Genomic DNA, 26,909 nt, shown 5'->3' on the forward strand with positions numbered 1-26,909 from the left:
CCTTTATTTTTGGAGGGACCCCATGAAATAATTTAAACCCCAAACCATTTTTTTTCAAATTAAAGACAAAGGTGCGTTCTCTAATATTAAAAAAAAAATTTAGATAGCTTTTAAGATAAGAAAAATAATTGACATTAAAGTTTTATGTTTTTTGAAAAATTTATAAATTTGCTTATAAAATTAACTTTATGCTCGTAAAACTAAATGTTATAAACAACACAGTTAATTTTTAATGTTAATGTTTTACATATTGGAGATTAAAAATTTCCATGAACTTTAACTTAAACTTTGGATATTATAAGATAGAGTTTCTCAAGTATTTGGTAGTGACAGGCCAAATAAAAAAAAAGTAAAAATATTTGCAGGCCACAATTAAAGTTTCAGTATTGCTCTAAACTTAAACTTCACAATTTCTATTATAATTTTCAATTTTTGTAGTTGTGGGCCATGTTTACATGCTTGTGGAATGAAGGTAGTAATTTTCATAAGCTGTATCCCATTTAAATTATTAACAAGGTTGCCAAAAAACCTGGAAAAACCTGTAATTTGACAATTTAGTCTAAAAAACTTGGAATTTTTAACAATTTTAACATGTTCTAAGTATAATTTCGATTTGACACAAAAAATCTATCATACAGATATTTTTTTTCTTTTTAAAGGAAGAAAAACATCATAAGTATTCACTCTCCTCTCTGCAACGATAAACATTTTCTGAAGGTCAAGCAAGTGAGTTTGAGCTAATTACCTGTTATTCCACCTGCCCTATCTTTAAAATTACCTTTTAACTAAAAATAAAACTAAATCTGTCTATTTAATAATTTTATTGAAATAAAAATCAATCATAACCCTTTATTGAAAAAACTTCTGGTGACACTCACAAGGTTAAAATCCTAACACTAAAAACCATAAAGTGTGGGAAAACCATGAAGCTCAAATCCCCAAGTAATTTTGTCATCATCAAATTTTTTTTATTAAAAAACACATTTAAAGTAGCTTTAAAGAATCTTTTCAATGTTTTTATAGTATTTAACACAGTTTCTTACCTTAAACTTAAGTCTTAACTAAAAATAGACCCAATAATGTGTACTTTCAAAAACCTAAAGGATATTTTGAAAACCTGAAGAAAATTTCTTAAAGTGTATGTGGGTTATACTTTACCCTTCATAAACTGCATGTGGTCGGCACTCAGAAGTTTGCTGACCCCTGCTTTAAAATAAAGACAAGGTTGCCACACGCACTGGATAATTAGTATATTTTGAAGTTTTTTGAAAATTCAGTATCAAACTCAGGATATTATAAACGTTATTTTTAAAATCATGCTGATTTAGGATAGTTTTGTTTTTTATTAAATCTCAGGATAATTATAGGTTTTTTTAATTATCTCAGGACTTAATTTTCTAGGTTTGAAATGAGATTTAGTTAACTTAGTTTCATTATTTAAATATCTTATAACTATATTTGTTAACTAACTTGATTTTTATTAATTTTGAAAAGTTAAAAACAACTTTTTGTGAGATATAAAGACTAAGGATAACTTTGGACAGTTCAGGGTCACTCCAAATAATTTTGTGACTTATAGAGTGGCAGCCATGTAAAGGCTATCAATAGAAGGTATAAAATTTTTTACAAATTCGGAAATTGTTTTTAGCTAAAAACAAATTTCTATTATAAGATTATAGTTACCAGAGTAGCTCCTTTAAATTTAATTACTGTGAAGTTAAGTCTTTAATAATATGTAAATGAAGTTTCATTGTTTTAAGTGCAATAATTAAAAAAAAAGGCTTTTTTGTCAGAGTTCTACTCCCATCAGAAATTTATGTATTATAGCTATAATTACAGTAATATTTTTTCAGTTTTTGGCTCATGTTTTTTCTCACAATTTTAAGCTGAATCTTGTTAGCTTTTTGTCACTCTGGCTGGTGTTTATGTTTCAAAGAGTTGCAATTCTGTAAATATTATCTAATTTTCGATTTTGTTTTATAAAAGTAAGCATGTAATTTAAAAAAACATTAAGTGTAACATAATTGTTTGAAATTATTCAATATTTGCTTTTGTTTTCCAGAACTATAAAAATGGTGTCAAATGAAAACGAAATAGAACAACCAGTTGTTGAACAAACTGAAGAAACAGAAGATACAAATGAAGAGTTGTTGATAGTGGGAGAGAAGTTTAATGTAGAGGTTTGCAATATCATATATCAAGCCCAACAAGAACATGGATTGAAGCATGACAACTATCAAAGGTTTGTAATAATTACAAAAGTTTAAATGAAATTTTGTTAAGTTATACAAAGAAACTGTACAAATTATTTTGAAAAGCTGTTTTATAAGTGTTTGCATATTTTTCTCTTTTTAAATAGATTTATTTATTGAATTTTAGTTTAATTTTTTTAAATTGATTCTATTTTTTTATTTACCTTTAAATTCCTTTTTATGAACTTTACTATGAATTTTTTAATAAGGCCATAGGGAGAGCACGTTTTTCCAAAATTACGTTTAACTGGAAATAAGGAATTTATTTTCTTATAAAATCAATACAATGCTTCCTTCCTCATGTTTAGAACCCTTTTTATGAAATTATGACCAGATTAGCCTTTGGACTGATAAGAACAAAATATTTTTTTTAATAATCTACCAAATTAATATTTTGAAGTGGATATAATAAAACGTACACTTGATTAAATTTGTTTTAATTTTCTTCAATGAACCAAAGAATAAAAAGAAACAAAAAATAAACAAAACAAACTTTGTTAAGTTTAAAATTAATTTATTAAAAACAAATTACATCGTAAACAGTTAACTAATACCTGAACTATTTCTAAAAAAAGAAAGAATAGAGGTTTGTTTGACATAATTTTCTTGTTTCTCAGCATAAAACTCATGTAATCTGATAAGTTGTTAATAAATATCTGGTTTTTTGTTTTATATGGTCAGTTGTGTACTAATGCTAAGGTATGTCCTGGAAATATTTTAAAACACAACTTGGTTTCATTGCAATTAAATTTGATGTTAGGAAGATCCAGCCCATTAATATTTTTACATTTGTATAGCAAAAAAAATAATAACATCATCAATTTTTTTTTTCAAGAATTATCTTGTTACTATAAACTGCCTGCTTAGTTATTGAAATCAAGTTAGATATGTATTTAGTATTTATAGTAAGGCATTGATTTAAACTGAATTAAATAAATCTACTTCTGACTTGAACCGGCCAGGATTAGTTAGGAACCACTGTAGTTGTAAATCTTTACATATATTTTGTTTTAATGTAGTCTACACTCTACAGTTGTACCTAATGAATTTAATAAAAACATTATAATAGAAAAAAATTTATTATAATTTAAGTGGTAGCTCATATAAAATGTTTTTTCTCTACGCTTTTTTATATTAAACGTATGTTTGTTTTAAGATTAAAAATGAATCAGTTTTTTTGTTGAATATAAAGTTTTAATAAAAAAAAAGTACTATTTTTAGATAATGAAAGTGTATATAAGCAATGCATGCGTTAAGTACGTTAATCTTAAAAAGTTTACTAGAGTGTTGATAACAAATATAGAAAAATACATATGATTTTTTTTACAAGTTTTGATAAAACTTCTAGTTAAATTTATCAAACAAACCTTTAAAACACCCGTTTTAAAATATGAAAAATCAACAAAAACTTTTATGTCAAAGTTTTTTTATATAGTTTCTGATATGACACTTAGTTTTTGACTTTTCAATAACATTGAAGTTTAAACTAAGCAAAACCCTTCAAAACATAATAACTTTAGTAATAAAAGGATTTTTTTGTTTAACTTAGTTGAAGGTTTAAATACGCTAAAGTTTTGGCTTTCTAGCCACAAATTTTTTATATAAAAACTCTTTTTTTTTACTTGTCTTGTTGCAGGCCCATTGTTGAAGGGTAAGGTGCTTTTATTTTACATATTAATCTTACTTAAGAGATCTTTTAACTTAACTAGCAGTTGTTTTTTACAGTTTTATAAAGTTCAAATTAGTATTAAAGATATTAGGGTACAAAGTTGGAGAATCAATAGGTTCCTTATAGAGACAGGGTTGCCACACACTCAGGGAACTCAGGGAATCTCAGGGAATTTTCAAACTGTAGAAAATCTCAGATAAACTCAGGGAAACTCAGGGAATTTTGGCATTTTTCTTTTAACTCAGGGAAACTCAGGGAAGTTTTGATTTTTTCTCTAAATTTCAGGGAAGTTTTTGAAAATCTCAGGGAAATTTTTTTCTAGATCTAGAATGAGGTTTAGTTAATCCAGTTTCAATATTTTGTTCAAAAGTAGTAATTTTTATTATTTAAGTGGTTATTTAGAATTTTTTTAGCCTTGCGGCTAGTTCTTCAATATTCTTAGTATTAACATTGTAGTTTTTTTTAAGTTTTAAATTTATATTTACTTAAGTAAAATTAAACAGTTTAGAGAAATAAAAGTCGTTGTTAACTATTCATTGAAAAGTTCTAATAAACCTTTTATTTTTAGTTACTTATGTAGTTTAAAAAACACTATGTTGTACTATTAGTTCTTATTTTTTAAATAATAAAGTTATTTGTTATTTGTTTACAACTACTTGTTTTCAGTAAAAAAAATTAAAATGAGTACAGATTAGTGTTGTATTACTTTTGTTAAAAAAATAGAGGTTAAATTTTTGTTTATAAATAATAATTTCAAAAGTAGTAGCAGTAATGGTAATTAATTTTTTAGTGTGAATGTTTTAATATACTTTATAACTTTTTTGCAGATTTAATTTAAAAGTTTTTTTAAGTATTATGAGTAAAGTACAGTTTAAAACCTTGTTTAAAAAAAGTTGGCTTAACCATGAAGACTTCAAAGATTGGTTACTTGAGGATGTAGACAAAGAGAAGTTTAAATGTAAGTGGTGTGGTGATGATACACCAATGGCCTTATCCAACATGGGTATAAGGGCATTGAAATCGCACAGTATGTCGAAAAAACATCTTAAATTGAAAGCCTCCAAGAGTAAAAATAATGCAATTACTTCTTATTTTGGTGGGGCTAATAGTTCAACTAGTATATCTGCTGCAAGTTCTTCAACAGCTGCTGAAATTTATTGGGCTCTCAAGTGTACCAAAGAAAACTGGTCAGGAAACTCTTGCGATAATAATAACACTTTATTCACTACCATGTTTCCTGATATTGAAATTGCAAAAAAGTTCTGCATGAATAGAACAAAATATTCATATATAACAAACTTTGGTATAGCCCCTTTTTTTAAAGATGTCTTAAAAAAAACAGTTTTGTGCTCTTCTTTTTATTCCATTTCATTTGATGAGTGTTTCAATAAAGTTTTGCAAAAAACTCAACTAGATTTGGTGGTGAGATGCATGAAGAAAAAAAAAGTACACTGTCAATATTTTACTTCAGCATTTTTTGGTCACTGTACTGCAGATAATTTAAAAAAAGCCCTATTGACCGAAATTCAAGAGTTAAACCTAAAAAATTTGATCCAAATTTCAATGGATGGACCAAATGTGAACGTTGCTCTTGCAAAAAAAGTTGACTTTGATAGAGAGGCTTCAGGTCTACCTCAACTTATTAACAATATGGGAAAATACTCAGGGAAATTTAAGGTTACTCAGGGAAATTTTTGGTCACTCAGGGAAGATTTTTTGGCTCAAAGAGTGGCAACCCTGTAGAGATACTTAAATATAAAAAAAAGGCTATTCTAATTAAATATACCTCCTCTTACTGCTTTTTTGCAATCATTTTAAAACTTTCTCAGTGTAGTTTTAACTTACTAAAAACCATCCTATAATAGATTTTTTTTTGAGTTTTAAGTAGTTTTTTTTCTTAAAAAAAAAGTTTTTCATTTTGGTAATAACAGACTTAAAATTTGATTTAATAAATATTTTCAGTAGGATTTTTTATATTATTGCAAGGAACATCTCTTAAGAATTTGAGGATAAGTGAATCAAAAAATCAAGCAGAAGATAGATTTTTAAAAGTTTTTAGATAATTTGCAATAATTTTTTTTCTTCTATACGTTTGTATTGTATACTTTTCACCAAACTCTACTTTAAAAGTTTTTTTTTAATCTGTACAAAACTTCTCATAGTATATATTTTTGGGAACAGGTCAAAATTGCACTGAGACAAAATTGCACAAGGGTCTATATTGCACAAGAACAAAATTGCACAAAGATACTTGTGCACAAAGACAAGTTTGCTTAAGGGCACAAAATTGCACAAAGACAATTTTGCACCAAGGGTCAATTTTGCACAAATTACATTTTTGCACAAGAGTAAAAAAAAAATAGAAAAAATAAAATAAACTAAAAGATAAATTGATGAGAAAACATAAAAAAATTACTTACCAAGGGTTAGAGTTAAGGGTAACAGTGATAGTATAAATAAAAGAATAACTAATAAAAATTATTAAAAAAAGGAAAAAAAAACTACAGTCCGTGATGGTAAATAAAAAAATTAACAAAGAAAAAAAAGAAAAACAAAATTTACCAACTGAGGGTAAGGGTTAGGGGTAACAGTGGTAGTAAAAAAAAATGGTTAAAAAGTGTCTTCGTGCAAAAGTATCTTCATGCAATTTTTTACGCTCGTGCAAATTTGACAGCTACTATATATTTTTAGCTTAGTGTAAATTTAAGTAAAAAGTCTTTGTAAACCTTTATGGCCTTTTATAAATACTTTAAATACATATTCAAATTAGAAATGATAGATTTTTATGCACAGTTTAAAACTAATAATAATTTTTAGGTATAGAGAATATTGTACAAGAAGACTAAAACGCCTTAGAAAAGTATTGAATTTTAAATTCAAAGGAGATAGAAAAGGGATTTCACTAAAAAAAGTCACTGAAGACAATTTCAATGACCCAAGGTTTGTATTTTTAAACTTCCTAGCTAAACTAAAAGTAGTTTTTAGAAAATTTAAAAAATAAAGTCCTTTTTATTGAATATTTTAATTTAGAAATTTAGAAAATGTTGTTGAAGTTATATTTTTATCATAACTATTAAAACTATGTGAACTTTTGTATGGTTTTGAAGTAGTTAAAATACATATGAGTATAAATTTCTTCAGTTTTAAGATAAAATATTTCAAATAAAATTTATTCCATTTATTAAGAAAAAGTATTTTATTATTGGTACAACTATTATGTGATAATCAATTATTTTTTTTATTTGCTTATTATTTGTAACTCTAGTTGTCTTAGCTATAAGTATATTTCAAATCATATTTACTACCATTTTTTATAAATAGAAAATAAAAGACAGGTGTTTTGTAGTATGATAATTTTTTAAAAACTTAGACTGTTTTTTATTTTTTTCCACAAATATAGTTTCATTAGTTGAAAACATCACTAAAGAGATTTTTCAGATATTGATCATGTAAAATACAAAATTTGTATATTTATAATAGATTTTATTTATTTTTTAAAGTTAATACTACCAAAATTATTTAGAAAACTCTAATCAAGTGTAAAAGTATCTTAAAAACTAAATCCAATATAGAGTATTAGGTTTTGTTTGTTGTCAGATAACATTCAAATAATTAGCATATAATTTTTATTTAACAAACATATTTACTTAAAAGTAGTTTCGATTTTATTGTTGATTGTACAATTTCCATGAGTTTAACCTTTTTGAAAAGTATTATAAAACTTTACTAGACTTAAAAATTTATTTTTGTTATATATTACTATTTTTGCAGTCAAAGTAACCACAAAAGTTACTATCATTCATCATTAAAATGGTGTTGTTTGTCTTTGTACTTTACCACCATTTAAAACTGAACAATCACCTAAAGTGAAGCTTTTAATCTGTTATTTATTTTAGGCAGTGCCACAATTTTGTTTTATCTGATGTGACTGAATTGACTATACACTGCTGCTTATATTTTAAGTGCGAATTAAATATACCTTTAGCTGTTCCATTCCTTTTCTGTAAAACAGCGTTTCTCAAACTTAAAAAAAACACTTTGTTCATTTTATTTGTTTTTTTATTTCTACATGTCTGTTTTGATATACTATTTAAATTAGTAAGTTATACTGAACAATATAAGTAGTAGTTTATCAAACCATAAAAAAATTAAATCTTCCAGGTTTGTTATGCTACTTGTGATGTCCAGCGAGCGAGCATGGAGCCACGCCATGGAGTTGAAAAATGACCTCGGTGAAAATAAAGACAGGTCTAAGAAGTTTCACAAGATAAAAAGGCTGAGGAGAGCTGTCAAATACGCTAACGAAGTTTACGAGCTTTGCAAAGAGAGCAACAAAGTCAATGCTAGAACTAAATTGGAAACTCAAGTTTGTATATTTTTTCCTTAAACTTTGAATAAAGTTAATAAAAGTTATTAATATTATTTTAAATTTTTTAAATTTTACTTTGTGTAAACTAAGAACAAAACTTTGTTATTAAAGTATTTAGCTTAAATTTTTTGTTTGTCATTTATAAAATAAAATATTAATATTGTTTTCAATAAAAAGTGTTCAAACTTATTAAGTATAATTATATATAGTATATTTAGAGCACTAAAGCTTTTTTACAGCTACATCACTAATATTAGTTTTATTTTTCTAACCAAATAAATAAATAAAAATAAAACTTTTAAAAATCTGAGATTATATGCCAGCTACTTATTATATATGTTACAAGGCATGACATAAGTATTAAGGCCATAGGGGGTGTAAGCCATGTTTTTTACAAGTTGATCTTATTTTAAAGAGTTTTTTCTAAGCTTGTAGATGCTTTTTATTGTTTTAAAAAATTCAAATTGTTTTCTGAGATATGACTAGTCAAAGTCGGGCCGCATAATAGGCTCCCTATGGAAAGGGAAAAACTAAAACAGCAAAAAAAGACTTTTTTATTAAAAATCTATCTCCTCCTACATTTTTTAAGCAATCTTCTTTAAACTTTCACAGTCTAATCTTTATACCATAACAAACAAAAAGTTAGTTTGGAATTAAAAAAAAATTTTAAAAATATTTTTTTTTGAAAAATAAACACTTTCTTTTAAATTTTTTTGATAATTTTTTTATTTTTTTACATTATTAAAATACTAAAGTAACCTTATTTCCTTTTAAAATAAGGAAAATTTCCTGAAAATTTGAAGAAGATTGTTTAAAAAATGAAGAGGAGATATATTTTTAGTGATTTTTTTAATTTCCGAGAAAATTGACCCCAAAAATTTGTGGTCCATATGTTTGTAACGGAAACATTTTACAAAAAATAAAATATCTCAAAAGTTCAAGGATATTTTTGAATTCTATAAAAACAGGCTTGTAGTTTGTATTTAAAGCTTTCATATAAAAGCCATAGTGAATTTTTGTAAAAAAAATGTCGAACCCCCTCCTCCCCCCATGGCCTTAATCCTACAAAAATAAGTATAAAATTAAGGAAGTGAATGTCCACTGTAATTTTTTTGATTTTTATTTCAAAATTTATTATTTCTGCAAAATTTAGTATAAAAGTATGAAAAATTTATATTCAAAATAAATTTTATTTTGATTTCTATCAAAATTTCAGGCATATTGCGCGTACATCAACGGAGTGTTTGGTTTTGAATTTTACAAAAAAGAGGAACTGGCAAAGGCGTCAGCTCACTTGAAAGGCGCCAAAACGATATACACCAAGCTGCACGAAAATCTCACTACTAGCGAGGATCGATTGCCATACAAAAACATGCTGGATAAAAACATTGAGCCTAGCTTAAGGTGAGTTACCAGATCTATAAGCAATTCTGTGTAAAATATTTGATTGATACTTTTGTGTCACAATTCTTTAAAATAAAATCTCCGAGCAAGAGATTTTCGTTTATTAAAAAAAAAAACTTTATAAGTATAAAGTAAAATTCTATTTGAATAAGAATTAAAAATTTTTATTTAATAAACGAGAGCTCTCTTACTCAGTGTTTTTATTTTAACGAATTGCGACAACCAATTTTTATTTATCAATATCAAAAAATGTCCGGTCCTTGTATAAAAAAGGCCAAAATGCCATTCATACTAGTTTTTTATGTGGTAACAATTTAACACTTTCTTATCACCAGGTACTGTCAGTACAACTGCGGCGAGGCGGGCGTGGAAGAGCTGATGCGGTACCAGCTTCCGGAGATCGAGCAGTTGGTGAGCGAGGCCAAGACTGTCAACCCTGACGAGTTCAGGGAAATAGTATGGAGGGACGAGAACGAAACCATTCCGGTGAAGCAGAACAAAGTACTTGTGTTTTTATTTTTTTAATCAAACTCTTCTAAATATAAAAATAGTTGTATTTCAAAAATACTGACAAAGCTTTTCAATTAAAATTTAAGATAAAAGCTTTGTTAGTTTTTTTTAAGTATGATAATTTTTATGTATAGTTATTACGATAAAGAAAAAATATCAAAAGTAACGATTGGCATACCAGAAGGACGATTTAAAAATTTAAACACTATTGTCTTTTATTAAACAAAATTTATTAACCTAGGCAGAATTACTTTTATATATAAACTAAACACTGGCTAGAGTTACTGTATTACCAGTTAAATAAGTACTACAGCATAACTCGAAACTGAACTATTTTAGTTTATCATAAAGTATTATCACTAGAAACTTACTAATTTGATTAGACTGTAAGCTACTTAGTATAAATGAAACTTTCATAAATCATATACTTACAAAATCATAATTAAGTTATACTCTACTTATGTTAGTTTAAAAAAAGGTATCCAAAAAAAAATTCCAAGTAAATATGTTTCACTTTGATAGAATTTAGCAATTTTTTTGAAAAATATATAACTTAAAAATAACTCTTCAACCGATTCAAGTTTTTTTCTTTACTATTAACTCATAAGTTTTCATTCTAGTATGTATTAAGCAATAATATTTTTTTTCTAATTAAATAGCTGTACAATAACTAGCAAATTATTAAAATTTCTTCATTGCTCAGGTTATAACATTTTACAAAGCTGATTTATCTCATTTGTAATTTGTTTGAATTTGTAATAACTAATTGAAAGTTTTGATCACTTTATCTTATTTTACAGATATTTTTTGTTGGCTTCAAGTATATTTCTTATAATTAAGACTGCTTTAATTTATTACATATTTTATTTCATATTTATGTTTTATTTATTAATTTCCTCAATATTTGTACTATTACAAGTTTTCAGTTCACGCATATATGATTTATATAGTGTCCGCATAGAGCACATTTTTGAACTTTTTGTTGTAATCATAGTACAGTTTTTTACAGTGCGTGTATTTTATGAATTTTTATGTTGTTAAATGGTTTGTTCTTAAACTTGAGTGTAATTTAAAGTGAGAAAAAATAAACATTTATCTGTTTGAATTTTAAATAAAAATCTATTTTTAGTAAAATGTTGATAGAAAGTAAACTGTAACAACTTTGACTCTGTGATATTACGATTACAACAACATAATTGTTAGGTCAAAAAAGAATTATTAAAACAAGTTCTTAATTATGGCAAACTATTTAGACTAGGTTTTACCATAAAAAATTTCCTTCGTTTCACGTAACCAAATTTATTTTAAATTAGTTCACTAATAGGGTCTAAAAAACAAAAAAAAAAATAATAAGGAAAAAGTAAATTAAGCAAAAAAAAAGTTTATTTAACTTAATTATTTTTGTAATACTTAATATTTAAAATTTATAATGTTATTAATCATAAATAATTTATTTATAACTAGTAAATATCAACAATAGTTCAAATAAATAATAATTTTATAAATGAAGATACTAAAGTAATAGTTCCTTTCAAGGTACGTGTATTGTTGAAAGCAATGAATGGTTATGAAGATGACATTTTAAACACTCCAAGTTTGGAAAATAAGCTGAACATTTATGGAAACTATTTTAGCGATATCAATGAGGCCTTGCAAATTGTTAAGGAAGATGTGAAAAACGACCAACATTCAACTAATGATGCTGTTGTAAGTATATGTTTGTTTTAGGTATACTTCAGTGTAATTTAAAGCAATTTTCTTTTAGTACTAAATATTTACTTTTATTTTATATACAGTTAAAAGTAAACTTTTTAATACTCTAATCAAAATTTTCCTCAGCTTCGGTCAATACCTTACATATATGGTAAATATTATTCGTAACTTACTTTAAAAGAGCATTTAGCTTAGTGAAAAGTTCTCTGAAATTAATCATAATTAAAAAGGTCAAATAAGATAATTCAAGCCAAGTTGAGTTGAAAAGTTGATAAGCTATTTTGAAGAAGTATATAGGGAGCCCTTTTATTGCACTTAATTTTACTCAAAAACTATTCAGTATAAGTATAGTCTACTTTGCGTGTTATAATTTAATTGGATACACTGATATAAACTAATACTAACTGGGTATATAAAAATTTAAACAGCTCTCAACATTAGAAAAGTTGTATGACTACTTGAATTTTAAGAAGTACTCAAACACCATTGAAAAATGTCTCATTCAAATAGAACAGAGCAAAGAAAGTAATCCTTATCTGAAGTTAGGTAATATAAAAACGTTTAACTTTTTTTTGTAAATTATATTTACTTGATCATTTTTACGTACTCAACTTTAACAATCGAAGTTTTATTAATAAATAAAATAATTAGGATTTGTCAATAAGTTTTTAGCTCGGTGAAAATTTAAAATATAATATTATGTATACGTACACTTTTAGTTTAAAAACCTTCATGTTTTGATTTATTTATTTCAATTTTACAGATTTCGAGCAAGTACAAGATTCATCTAATCAGAGCCAAAATTCTAAGCAAGTGAAAATAGACTTTATGATCAGAATGTACAACCAAATACTTTCAAACCTCAACGATATTTCCAAATTGCGAGTTGTCAATGAATTAGACCGTTTGAAACCTGAAGTCATTACTGTTGTCAATCTAAAAAAACCTGCTTTCGAGGCACTGAGGTATATAAAAGCTGGTAGATTTTACATATAGTTAAATTTTGTGTTAAACACAATCAAAATAAGTATTTTTTTTTTCTTAAAATAAAAGTGTTTTAATGGGTAAATACAATGTTTGCAAACGTAGGTAGAATAAAAGTTTAAAGTTTGGGTTAAAGTTAAAGAAATAAGGTTGCTTTGTTTATTTCTTCTATTTTTTTTATTCCTCAAATATAATTAGTCACAACCAAAAGAACTTGTTTGCAGGTGCTACTACGCAGCGCTTTCGAGCCAAGTGGAAAAGAAATGGGCGGACGCTCACCTCTTGTACGAAAAAGTGCTCAGGTACATTAGCAACGGCTGGGGAAAAATCGGAACACCGCACGACACTGTCAAGATAGGTATGATCTAGTAAAGTTAATTATGTTTTATTAAGCCAGTTTATGACAACACTTCAGTACTTTGAGGTGTGTACAGGATTGCCACTTTACCTGGAAAAACCTCAAACTTGACAATTTAGGCAAAAAAAAGCCTGGAATTTCAAACAAAAATCACTAAAATAACCTAGAGTTTTAAACAATTTTTACATGTTAAGTAGTAAAATTTTGTTTTGACTCAGAAAATTTATCATATAAATCAAAATGTTTGTCATTATCAAAAAAAATTTTATTAAAAAACATATTTAAAGTAGCTTTACAGTATCTTCTCAATGTTTTTATACTATTTAACACACTTTCTACCTTAAACTTAACTTTAAACTAAAAATAGTACCAAAAATGTGTACTTTTAAAAACCTGGAAAATTTTTTGAAAATACAAGTGGCAAACGTTTTCTAAATTTTTCTACAAAAATCGAAAATTAATTAAGTTTAATTTACAATAAGTCTTTTGTTTTTTGTTGTTATATTAGTTTTGAAACACTAAAATTTAAACTTTACCATAAATTCAATCTTAATTTTAAAATTTAATTTGTTTTGTTTTTATTTAATTGTTTAAATGCTATTTTCCATGACTGTTACATATCTTTTTAGATTTTTTATTTAAGCACTGACGAGGTCTTTGACCGAAACTTAGTTTGTAAAACAAAGTCTTGGAAGAATAAATTCATTACTCTCCTCTAGTAGTTAAGATATCTTTATTTGTTTTCTAAAAATCAAAACATAAAGTACGTCTTTTACTTGTGTTACAGTTTTATCTTATAGATAGCTTCGTTGTTAGAATTTTTAATTAGAGTTATGCATATTTGATTTTTTTTAAATTGTAAATAAATCACTTTAGAATAATTAATGTGCTACAGGTGAAGACAGGGTTCTGGATTTGCTAGTGGAGCAAGTTGAAAAGCTGAAGGAATCCATTTCCTTCAACCAAGACAACTTGAAAGCTCTCGCAATCATGGACTCGTCGGAAATTTCTTACGACTTCGAAACCAAATCAGAAGCTCCTGATGCAAAACAACCTTTGGTTGACAGGTTAGATTACAACATTAAGTATTAAAAATTTAAGCTAAAAAAAACTGTTTTTATTTAATTAACAATAAAGCCATCAAAGTAATCCAGATTTAAAAGGCCTGCACAACTTACGCGATTATTTCGTCACACAGGCTCGATACCTACCACGAACCGGAAACGACAAGTGACGTGGTGGTGACGTCAGAATTCCCCCCATCCTTCCAGCCCGTCGCTATGAAACCGGTGTTCTTCGACTTGGCATACGACTCGATCTGTTACCCGTCCCTGGAAGAAAAAGTTGCAGCCCAGAAGAAGGAAGGGGGATACAAAAGCTGGCTTGGATCCTTGTTGGGTAAATAAATATAATGTTTTCACTTTCTGCTGTTGGTTTATGCTACATAACTAAACAGTTATTAAATTTATTTTTTAAAAGATGTATGAAATTTAGTTTTGGTTTACTTTTTACAATTTTTTTTTATTCTTAACGGTTTCTCTAATTCTGCATTACTTCATAAACTCTTAGCTTTATCTGGTTTTGCTTGTATACGGGTTAAATGAAAACATATATATGTGTTAGGCTAATCTGAAGTTTTTAGTTTATTTAAAAAGTGTTATTTATTATGACTGCGTGCTGTATACTACTTTGTTTCAACTTTTTTGCTGTCTTTGCTGAAGTTTGATTCTTAAAAGAACTGATTGGTGTAAATGTATATTTGTTCATCAATAAATTGTTTATGACACTAAATGTTTAATTTATTCAATTTAAAAGTACCTAGCTTAAAACGAAAATTTAAAGTAAAGTTAACCTCCAATTTTGAACGAAAGTAAAGTTTTTGCGAACTTATTGTTATTGCAAAGGGATTCAAATTTATTCATTATTTTTGCTTGTTTTTTGTTAACTCAAATTTTTTTTTAAAGTTACTGCTGATACCGTTATAATTTTTAAACTCTTTTTACTTTAAAGTGTATACAAAATAAACTTATGTTTAAATGATTAAAACAAGAACTGTATTAAACATAATAAATTATTTTTAGCATTGTATTTGCGATATGTATTTAAGTTTTTTATTTTGATAATTAGAACATCTAGACTGTAGATTAAGTTTTCCTGGATCTATAAGTACAGTGCTTATTCACTTATCCGGACACGTTGGGCAAGATTTTTCTGTAAACATGTCCGGATAACTAAAAATCCGGATAACTACAAAAAATCATTTTTTTCATATAATAATAAACTGCTGCATATAATGCAATGCATAATAAATGTGTTATGGTAAAAACAAATACATAGTAATTGTGAGTAATATATACAGGGTTGCCACTTTACCTGGAAACCTGGAAAAACCTTGAAAAACCTGGAGTTCGACAATTTAGGCAAAAATAACCTGGAAAAACCTAAATTTTGAGAAATTTTGAAAAAAACCTGCAATTTTTAATAGTTTTAACATTTTCAGTACTAAAATTTCAATTTGACACAAAAAATCTATAAAGTAAATAAGATTTTTTTGTCATGATCAAAAATTTTTTTATTAAAAAACACATTTAAAGTAACTTTACAGCATCTTTTAAATGTTTTTGTACTATTTAACACAGTTTATTTTATCGAAATTAACTTAAGACTAAAAATATACGCAAAAATGTTTACTTTTAAAAACCTGGAAGAAATTTAGAAAACCTGGAAAAATTTTGAAAAAATGAGTGGCAACCCTGTATATAATAAAATGATAAATAATAAAAGCTAAGCTTAAGGTTAGTTAATTTATTATTCTATGGTAGAAAAACATCAGACTTACTAACCCTCTGCAACTATATACTTTTTTTGAGGGTCAAGCAAGTAAAATTCATCATTTGCAATTCCAACTGCCCTAACTATAAATTTAAAAAAAGGTATTACGTTATGTTTAAGAGAAAATATAAATTAAATTTATCTTTAAAACAAAAAATATATAAACTTATCTCTTTAAATGAAATAAAAGACTTTTTTTTAATTATAAAAAAAAAGACAGAAAAAAAACGGGAAAATTTGACTAAGTTTAAAGTCAATTTAACGGAAATAAATCGCTCCTAACAAACTAGTTTTTATCGTAAGTCTTACTAAAATAAGAAATAATAGACGTTTGTTTTATAGTTTTTCCACGTTTTTCGACAGAAAACTCATGAGATTTAAAAAGTTTTGAAACTTTTTGAATAAACTTTTGTGTTTACTATTAAATTTATTTTGAAGTTTCTTCTGAACGAAACTGTCCGGATAAGTGAATAAGCACTGTACTTCTTAAATATAGAAGACTTTCTAAACATCAAAAAAAGAGGAACTTTAGAAATTAGTAACATTCAGCACATTTAGATATATTTGATTTTGTTTTATCATTTATATTTTCTGATAGACATAGTTTATGTATGTTATTAAAAAAAAAAAGAGGTATTATTTTAAAAAAGTATTCATTATCATTTAAAAATTTTTTGTTATTTTTCTTATATTAGCTGGTTCCGAATCTGATAAGTTTATAAATAGATATAACTTTAAATTAAGTACTTTGTGGATTTTTCATTTAACTTCCATACAATTTTTATGCTAAAATTACCTCTCTTCAGCTTGCCTACAGTATTTTAGCTTGATTTTTTTCAACGGTTGTCAACTTAAGCTTACGCTGTTTCACCTAGAAGGATCTTCAGATCTTAAGTTAAAAATCGTTGAATAAAATATATTTTAATAATATATTTCATTAGAATTTATTACTGCAGTTCTTTAATTATAAAAAATGTTATATTCTTTGTTTTTACATAACCAGTTTACAACTTTTTTTAAAAGAAATTGAAATTAATGCTGTTGCTAAAGACTTTAGCTATTAACAAACTTAGTTAAAACTTTTTCTTGTGCTATTAGAAGCAAAGTAGTTTTCAACTATTCTTTTAAGACGTTAGTATGTTTATATGATAAACATCTATGGCTTGAATTTATATACATACTGTAATATTAACCTTAACTAGGGTGCTTTATTTTAATAAATAATCTTCCCCTATCTATTAAATATAAGTTTTTAATATGAATTTTACAAAATAAGAAACTGAAACAATGCAGCAAAGATATAATTAAGTTTCTTTAAGCAAAGAACTTTAATACTTCAGCATAGTTTGAACCGAATTCAGAAATCCTTAATCATAATTTTACCTGTTGATGACCACTTTTAAACATTCTATATGGGCTTTAATTTTATTAACTTATATAACAACTACAAACTATTATTTATTTTAAAACCTTACAATACGTACATTAAAGCAATACGTAATAAGAGTTGAAAACGCTCTTAGCATAATTTAAATGGATGCTTAATCTTAGTTTGAAACTGTAAAGTTAATTATGGCACAAATTGATGTAAAAACAACAGTTTATTGAAAATTAAAATAACAACGATAAAAGACACGAACAAAAAAATCTGTTAGTATTACAACTGAACAAAATATTTGAAATTTCTTATATTTTTGCTCTCTATGCGTCTTGCTGGAAAATTATACTACTAATTACTTATAAAAAGATTTATGGAAGATATGTATTAAAATTGCAATTTTCCTTATATTTGAATACTTACATTAAACTGAGATAATAAATGAGTATTATTTTTGTATTTATTGCATAAAAATTTTAAATAAAATTTTAGACACATTAAAATTTCTTAAAAAAAAAAAATTATCACAGGCCATGGTTAAGCATCTAACAAATTTTAACTCATAACATTGAATTAAAACATAAGTTTTTATTTTAAACTAACTTCTAATGCCATAGAATTAAAAGTACGATGATGCTGAAGTCTAGCGCAAGCGTTGTTGACTAGTCTATTACTACTTTACAGCCGATAAATTTCCACTTCAACCTTAAAAACTTGCACAAATTGTTCTACAACTTGCACAAACCTTTTTAGATAATAGAATTTGAAGAACATTATGCGAACTTAAATACTTTAGTAGTGAAAATGTTTACTTTTAGATATACCATTCAAACAGACTTCGTTAATATAACAAATTCGAAAGTTATTAAACAAAGTCTAGTTATTCATATTTAAAATTGCACTTAAGTTTATATAATATTTAAAAAATTTTAGTTACTACTTAAACTAGTTTTTAAGTTTGTTTATTAATTTTTTCTACAATTAAGTTTAATTTATAAAAAGAAGTCTTTACGAGCATTTTCTCGTAATTATTCTTAATATAACCAGAAGAGTTTTTTTTTCTTCTCTTTGTTATTTTTATCGTGCTTACGTTGTTTTTTGATAAAAATAAAAAATAGGTATATCAATATATGTTATAATATATTTGTACTTAAAACAAAAAAAAGTGAATCAACAAATGAATAAACTCTCCATACATTTTGTAAACTTAACTGTAAACTTTAAGAAGATTTGATCAGGCCTGACAGTGCCAGAGCCCATACTGGAACATTTTGGCTTTTTTAGTTTGCGTAGCATATCTCAAAAAATAAAAATATACTTTTTCATTAATCTCTTTTCAATATTTCTTCAGTAATTAACCTTAACAGTCAGTATCTTAATTTTTAAATAAACTTATGCTTTGTTGGACATTGGCCTTTTTCAGTTTTTCAGATTTTGTCTTTATTTACAGTTTTCTTACTAATACAGAAAAAAAAAAAAAAAAAAAAAATTAACTGACAAAAAATTGAAACTTTTGTTAAACCTTTTAAAGTAATAAAAATGCATGTTTTTTTAAATGCTACGCAAAGTAAGAAACATTTATAGACCCTAATTAATAAACTTTAAACTAACTAATAAATCTTTTTTAAATGAGTGACTTATGTTTAATTTTTATAATTAAAATTATTTTTGTAAAAAGTTTAAAAATAGGATGATATGCGTGTTTTAATCTATCTGTAAAAGATGTTGCCAAAACAGAAAAACCACAAAAGAGTCTATAATTTTTTTTCAGTTTTCCAACATTTTTATTAAAAGATTAAAATAAGCATTTTATTTTATAATTAAAAAAATAAAACAAAATGGCCTATAAAAGTACTGCGTTTATAACAAAAAAAAACGTTAAGTAATAACAGTAACTCTTTAAAGAATATTTAAATAAAAATAAGTTGAAAATTTTCTAACTTTTGCGAGATACTCCGATGACAAAAAATCCAAATGCCTATATTTTTCTATAGGCTCTAGCACTAACCCAATAGACCGAAACTTAAAACAAAAGCATATTTCATTTTAACTTTATAATTTAGCTACTAATTTATGTAAAAATATATTTTAAAACCAAAAATCAAAGAAGTTATTGTGTTTTGAATTTTTATTAGTGAAGAAAAAATAATTAAATTTTCCTTTATTTTAGAATGATTGTTGTGTTTTAAGACAATTAAAAAAAAATTTATGGAGAAATTTCTTTGAATTTCTGTGATTTTTTATCATTTTGTTTTTTGTTTAAGTTTTCAGAGAAAATCGAAAAGTGCCTTCATAAAACTTTGTTCAAATCATCTTAAAATAGAAAAAAAATATTTTGTGGTGATTTCTACACGCACAAAAATTATCATCCAAACACTTGAAGGTCAACTTTTTAAGGTCTCATACAATTTAGACAAGAGTTGTTTTAAGAAAAATGTAAATAGAGCAAATGTGGTATAAGCTAGAAAATTTTCTTTTTGTGTTGTTGATTTATGTGATTTGCCACTTTTATAAATTTAAACAAAGCTCGAATCAAAAATAAAATTATTCTAATTAAAATAAATAATATTAATTATTTTTTAGGGGCATCAGATGCACCCTAATATCTTTTTTTCTTATTTACTTCTCAAAAAATTCTCGTTTTTTTCGATACAAATATTTTTATAAAAGTCTCCTACGTCATAATTAAGCAATTGATTATAGAAAACTATAGTTGATGTATTGACTAAGTAAAGCTAACCTAGTAAACTATTTTTATTTCATACTCCTTAGGTTCTTTAAGTACAACTTTTATTAGAGATAGTAATTGGAAAATGAATAATTTTATAATCAAGAAAGATCCAATAAAAACTTCTTTTTTAAGTTTCACGATTTGATCCAAGTCAGTTAAGCTTAGTAACTAGAATATAAACAACTGTTTTCTAATTTAATTTTAATATTCGTAAATTTATCAGAAATCTAAAAAAAGTCGGCTCTTTAATTAGATAACAACCCTTTACTGTTTATAGTGATCTACCGGATTCCGCCCGGAACCGACCATATTTTGCTCAAATCCTGATCCGGCCGGTTCTGGATTCAGTTAGTTTTTAAAGATTTTATTTTCCAAGATTAGCTTCTTTTAGTTTTATATACTTATATTGTTGTGTTTTGAATATTTAATATATTTAAAAATAGTCAAGCGAAGCAGACTAATAAAGTAACTCAATTTTTTTTTGTAAACATACAGGTACATAAATCCATTGGAGTAAAAATAGTGCATTGTTATTTTAAAATTTCTTGCAGGTTAGATTCTTCTACTGAATCTATAATTTAGTTCTATTTATAAACTTAAATCAATTCTTTTGTTAACACAATACATATATTTAACTAAGATATGTTTAAATTTATTAAAAGTCTTTACAACTTTTATTTAATTAATATATTCTCATTTAATCATAACAGATAATGTAAAAACTCTTCAAATACAGCTTATTTAATATTTGGTACTGGAACTTAAAGAAACCTTGTTACTTGTGCAAGATGTTGAAACAAAGTGGAACTCAACCTACCGAATGCTGAAAGATAAAAAAAAAGAAGTGTCAAGAACCACGTGACTAACAAATTTAAACCCGAACATATCATTGCAGCTGATGAATGGAAATTTTTTAGCCTCCTTAATGAGCTGCTCGAACTCTTTTACGTAGTTACGCAACAGTGTAGTTAAAACAAAGCATTGCTGTCAAGTGCAATCCCGCATGCAGCAGTACTAAAAAATATTTCTAATCATAAAGCTTATAATCAACTATGTCAAGTAGTTCTACAACCTTAGCAACCTTTGCAGAAAATATAAAAGAGAAGGTTGTAAGGACTTTCAAAAGAAGGTTTTATACTACTAATAATAAAGCTCAACTACCTAAAAATGATTTTCCTAAATTTTATTTTCTCTTTCTATTCTACATTTAAATTGGAAACAAGTGCAATACTCGCGAAAGTGAGCAACAAGATATAGTTGATCAAGAGATTGAGACAGAAGTTAAGTTTTTTGGCTGAAAAAATATATCTGCTGAAGAAGTTAAAGAAGCTGAAGTCTTGTCTTGTTAGAACTCAAACAAGAAAAAATACAAACATTTTGCCAGGTTTGTAAGAAAGTATCTTTTGGCACCACCATCTTCTGTTTATTCTGAAAGGTTATCTCAGAAGCTGGTTACTTGTACGAACAAAAGCGAAATCGATTGCTTCCAAAAACTGGCGAAAACTTTTATTCTTCATAACAAGTTGAAAAAACAAGAATAGGTTTCTTTGTAACTTTATGGCGTTGAAATGAGTAAATGTTATTTACTAAATTTCTTAGTTATTTGTTTGTAAACATAAACAGTTGCTAAAGAAGTTATTGTTCTTTTTGTAGTTTTGACTTAAATAAATAAAAGTATAATGTTAAGCTTAACATAATTACGTAAATAAAATTATTATTTAAAGCATTGTTACATAATGTGTCTTTTTCTTTTACGTCTTATAAGGTAAAAAATTCAAGTTTAGTCGTATTAGAAACTTGAAATTTAATAATTGAACGAAAATTTCAGTTTTAATGATTTTTTTTAAACGTTCTTTTTCCTATTTTTAAAATACAATATTTAGACAACAACGTTGTGTTTTTTTAAAGTATTTGTATTTTACAATCTTCACTAATCAAAGGTATTATAGTAATTAGATTTTATAAGTTTTTTTCTATTGAAACTACATAAAACATTTAGAATCCGAATCCTGTAGATCACTTAAATTGATTGTCTCTACTTAAAAAAATTGCGCGAGAGGTAATTTAAATAAATAAAACAAAAATATAGTTGCTATTTTCATCATTGGTTATACATTGAAAAAGTTTTTGATTAACAGTTGATACTTTCTTAATTTTTTAGAAAATTTCGTAAGTAGTGTCACGAGAACAGTAAATTCGAAAATCATTGATTTCAGATTTGGTGTTTTATAAGATTATTGATAATATCTAAACTTCTAGAGTATTAATCTCTTATAAACTTTAGCGTAGTTTTGTAAAAAAAGTTAAATGCTTATAGGAATTTTGCATCGATAGTTTTTTCTCCAAAAATGCCCTAAGCTGTACATAAAATGCGCAAAGATTCTAAGCAAAATAGTCATAACTATACTGAAGTTTTATTGGAAGATTATTAAAAAAACAAAACTAGAACGTTTTAGACGTTTTTTCGCTATCTTTTATTTGGGCAACTTCGTGTTATTCTAACTATAGTGTAGAGTTACAATATTTGATCTTTTTCTAAGGTTTATTAAAACATAGTTTGTAAAACACAGTCTTTTCATTAAATTATAAGAATGTAATATTAAAAAAATATATTTAGTAAAGCAAGCTTCACTCAAAGTTCGTCACTGCTTAAAATATTTTTTTTCTAAAACTGCAAAGTTTTTTGAACAAAACTTACAAAATTTAAAAAAATATTATTTACGTTTTTTTTTTTAAAGTTGAGAAATATTTTTTTAACTAAATCAACGATAAAAACACGCCCATGAAAACAGCACCAATGCTTACTCTCAATTTAGTTTATATTATATTTCAATTTTTTATTCTAAAGACAATTTTTTTCACTTAAAGCTTTTATTATTAATTTTTTAGACTTTAGAAGTATGCCTTATCATACCTGTAAGCCGTACATTGACCTTGTTATTCTATAACCAAGTCGATTAAACTAAATATATTTATAGCGTAAAATGTTTATTTAGTTTTTATTGGCTATGTTTATATGCTATAACATAAATAAGAAATTGGCAACGTACAGCCCACGGGGTTAGACTTGTCACACCAAGTAGAAATTTCTAGCATGCAATACTTAATAGCTTGAAAACTACTTGTACAAAACATAACTGACATTGAGATTTTTAACAAAACTTAATATTTCAATGGGATACTATTTACACAACAGCAGGCACGCGAGTATTCAATCAAACAAAACTATAAAAATTATTTGGCATGCCATTTTAAGTTAAAACAAGCTAACGCTTATAAAGCATTCATGATCAGTTGAAATAGCAACTCATTAGCATTCTGGCAACCCTGCACAGTAGTGCTTGAAAATAAATAGTTCAAAACAGTTTTTTGTTTAAAAATATGAAATTTAAGTCATACAATTTTTAATAGTTTACGACTAATCAAGAACTGTTTTTGAATATTTCAGTCCGCAAAAGGTTTTTCTGGTAAATCTTGACCTTCAACTAAAACATTTTTCCCCTTCTATTATAGGTTTAAGTTCAAAAACTAAAATCTTGTAATTTATTGTATGAGATTTAGAAAAATTCAATCACATGGATCTGGATTCGATCGAATCTAAACTTGAGAAAACATTTTGTTTCTGTTAAATATTAGATAAAAAAAAAAAACAAGACCCGGTCGAATTTTAACTTGTGGATCAAGTAGATGATTAAATAATACAAAACGTTTTGAATAAAAACATTTATATATGACTATCTGTTTAGACCAAAAAAAGTTGCTCAATTTAGTGGGTAACAACTTATTTAAATTATAATAATACAAATGGGAATTTACTATTCTATATATTACCAGGTTTCAGTAAAAAAATCCAACCTTATAAAGTGTCAATAAAATAGTAAAAGTGCACTATACAAACACTGTTTACGTAATGAGAATAAAATCATTCATGTGCGAAATATAATCAAAACTAACATGTTGCAAAACTTTTAAATTTTCAATGCATAATTTGGTAAAGTATGTACTAGTTTAAAATTTCAAATTAATACAACAGGTCAAAATTTAAATTAAGTCAAAAGCTATCTAAAAGTTCACCTAAATTTTTTTAATTAAATCAAGTATGATCAAAACATTAAAAAACTCTAAAATAAATGAAAAAACTTTTGAAAATTTATCTCAAAAATATTTTTTATAAAATTTTAAGATTACAATATTTATATTAACTATTAATAATATTCAATTATCTTAAATAAATTTTTTATGATAAACTTTAAGATAAATTATTTATTTTTTTTTTATTTGAAGCCTGGTAATAAACGTAATAGTTAACTCGCACCTGGTTAACTATTTTATATCAAAAAACATAAACAATTTACATGTTGATTTGCTATTTTATTTACGACCGGTTTCATTGAAAAAAAATCTAGATTTTTCAAACATTTTAGTTGATTGGTGGGAATAATGCGTGGGTTAGAATTGAGCGTGTCCCACAACTAGTTATAACAACGAGTTAATTAACACAACACAAACGAAAATAAACAAAGAAATTCGGTCTACGCACTTAGTGTGCAAAATGTTATGAGTGATGAGAGATTAATGTTATTGTTATTCTCAAATTTGTTGTGGTAATACCATAATCAATACCATAATCACATCTTAAGGTAATTATCAAATAACGTTCAAAACTAAATTAATCGGTAGTTTATGCTACATACTTTTCAGTTTAACTTGGTCTAAATCAGGGTTTTCCTAAATTAAAGTTATATTGACTAGTGCTTCTTTAATCAATTTTGGCTATAAAGAGCAATAACTAGTAAAGAGGCAAAAAAATAAATGGGTAATTAACTAGTACTGAAAGCAATTTTTTACTCTCGTTAAAATTGGAAGTAATAATCACTAGTTTATAAACTCAGGTCTAAATTTTTAAAATTATTTGTAGTTTTGGTATCAGAGGGCGTTAGTTAGTAAGGCTGTGAAAAAAAGGGTATTTAACTAGTAAAGGGAAGATATCTAAAAAACGGAGAAGTTAACTTTTTTAACTTACGACAAGGGGGAGTTTATCAAAATGAGTTTGGAAAACCCTGTTCTAAACAATAGGCTTTGAGAAACAAAGCTGGTCAACTTAAACTTTAGTTGAACTATTTATTTTTTTATGTACACATTAATAGTACGTATAGTTTACTTACAAACTACTGTTCTAAAGGTTATTATAGTTTGAAACTGTTTGAATCATTAGCTATTGAAAAATAGGTTCTATACTTGTTATTAGACAAAAGTTATTAACCGAATCTAAAAAGAACTAATATACTATGAACAGTTGCTTGAATTCATGCAAGAACAGAAAAAAAAGATAGCAGAAGTAAATAACTTTAGTGATGTTGGAATTAATATTGTTTATATTAATGAAAATCTAACACCATTTTATTGTTTTTTAACACAAAGAAAAAGAGATATATCAAACAGTTAGTGTGTAGCCCAAAAGGTCTTTCTATACATCAGGCCCTTTCACTTAAATATTTTAGCGTTAATTTTTATTATCGTGTTTAACAACTTTAAAAACTATTTTTTTAACTTCACTTGTAGCTAAAATATCTTTAATACTTATTCACTTAGTTTTCAATATAAACAAAAACTACTAAAACCATAATTTCAACCATGATATACATGAAAACTATTTGTAATATTTGTTTTTTAAACGTGACGTTGTTTAAAGAACTAATTTGCTTTTTACTCTAAACATTTTTATTGAAGTTGCGCTTATGCAAAAATATAAATTTTCTAGTCTTAAAATTAACGCACTTTCAGTATTCTTTAATCAATAATGTAAAAAAAAAATAGATAGTACTAATACGCTAATCCGATTGATACTATTTTTATACTTGAACTAATATTAAAGATGCACTTGACAGAAAAAACAATCGTTTTTAATCTTAAAATTTTTTGGTTAATGTTAGGCAGCTATTATAAATAGTTAAAACATTTAATACTACAACAAAAAATAACTTGAACTACATATTTCCTGCTAATGGAGTGCTTTAAAAAGTTCTTGCTTCCAAGATACTTCTATTTGTACCGTTTTAAGTTTTAATATTTAGTTATATACTTCTAAACTTTATTATCACTAGTAGCTACATAAGTTCTTAATTAACTATTCAAAGTTAAGTTCTTACCGTGTTGCTCTTAATGCATACTTTGTACTATGTATGTAATTTATGTAAAATAAAACAAACGCTGTTTTATATAAACAACAAGTTTAACAAATTAGGATTGAATTATCGTATAAAAACGATACAATGTTAGGAGCCAACAAGTAAAGTCCTAATGTATATAAAACAGTGTTTTTTTTAAAGAAATATTCTCTGCGTGTTTATGTTTAGTGGATAAAATTATACTATCTATTATAAATAACATATATGTAACAATTAATATATATAATTGATTAAGTTACTACAAAAGTTACAATCTTTCAAAATAACTTCTATATAAGAAATGTTTATTTCTTTTTACGAACGTAATATAAATACTATTAACTTTGAAAAACATTGCTTTAAAAATATAAAGTTATCAATTTTAAGCAGAGTAGTTTAAAAAGAAAAATTAGTAGTAATTAAGAAGCCTTTACTTTGACAAAAAGATTCACAAAAACAAAGCAACAAACAAATGGTACTTTCATAAGGGCATAGGATGGGTCCAATTTTTTTCATAAAAAAAAACATTGGCTCTTATATGA

At 25.8% G+C, this 26,909-nt stretch overlaps 1 protein-coding gene across 1 annotated transcript; it reads left to right on the top strand.

Moving 5' to 3' along the window:
* The first annotated feature begins 1,591 nt into the window (after positions 1–1,591).
* On the top strand, positions 1,592–15,244 carry LOC145832214 (signal recognition particle subunit SRP68-like). The gene is made up of 12 exons (XM_082939540.1): positions 1,592–1,611; positions 2,063–2,242; positions 6,739–6,861; positions 8,083–8,287; positions 9,507–9,694; positions 10,030–10,195; positions 11,741–11,911; positions 12,346–12,463; positions 12,681–12,882; positions 13,126–13,259; positions 14,155–14,326; positions 14,458–15,244. Exons 2-12 carry the CDS (start codon positions 2,073–2,075, stop codon positions 14,663–14,665), a joined length of 1,857 nt encoding a protein of 618 aa, XP_082795666.1. The 5' UTR covers positions 1,592–1,611; positions 2,063–2,072; the 3' UTR covers positions 14,666–15,244.
* The last annotated feature ends 11,665 nt before the right edge of the window (positions 15,245–26,909 follow it).

The sequence above is a fragment of the Thalia democratica genome, chromosome 1, assembly GCF_965202585.1.
Source record: "Thalia democratica chromosome 1, ktThaDemo2.hap1.1, whole genome shotgun sequence".
Lineage (NCBI taxonomy): Eukaryota > Metazoa > Chordata > Thaliacea > Salpida > Salpidae > Thalia > Thalia democratica.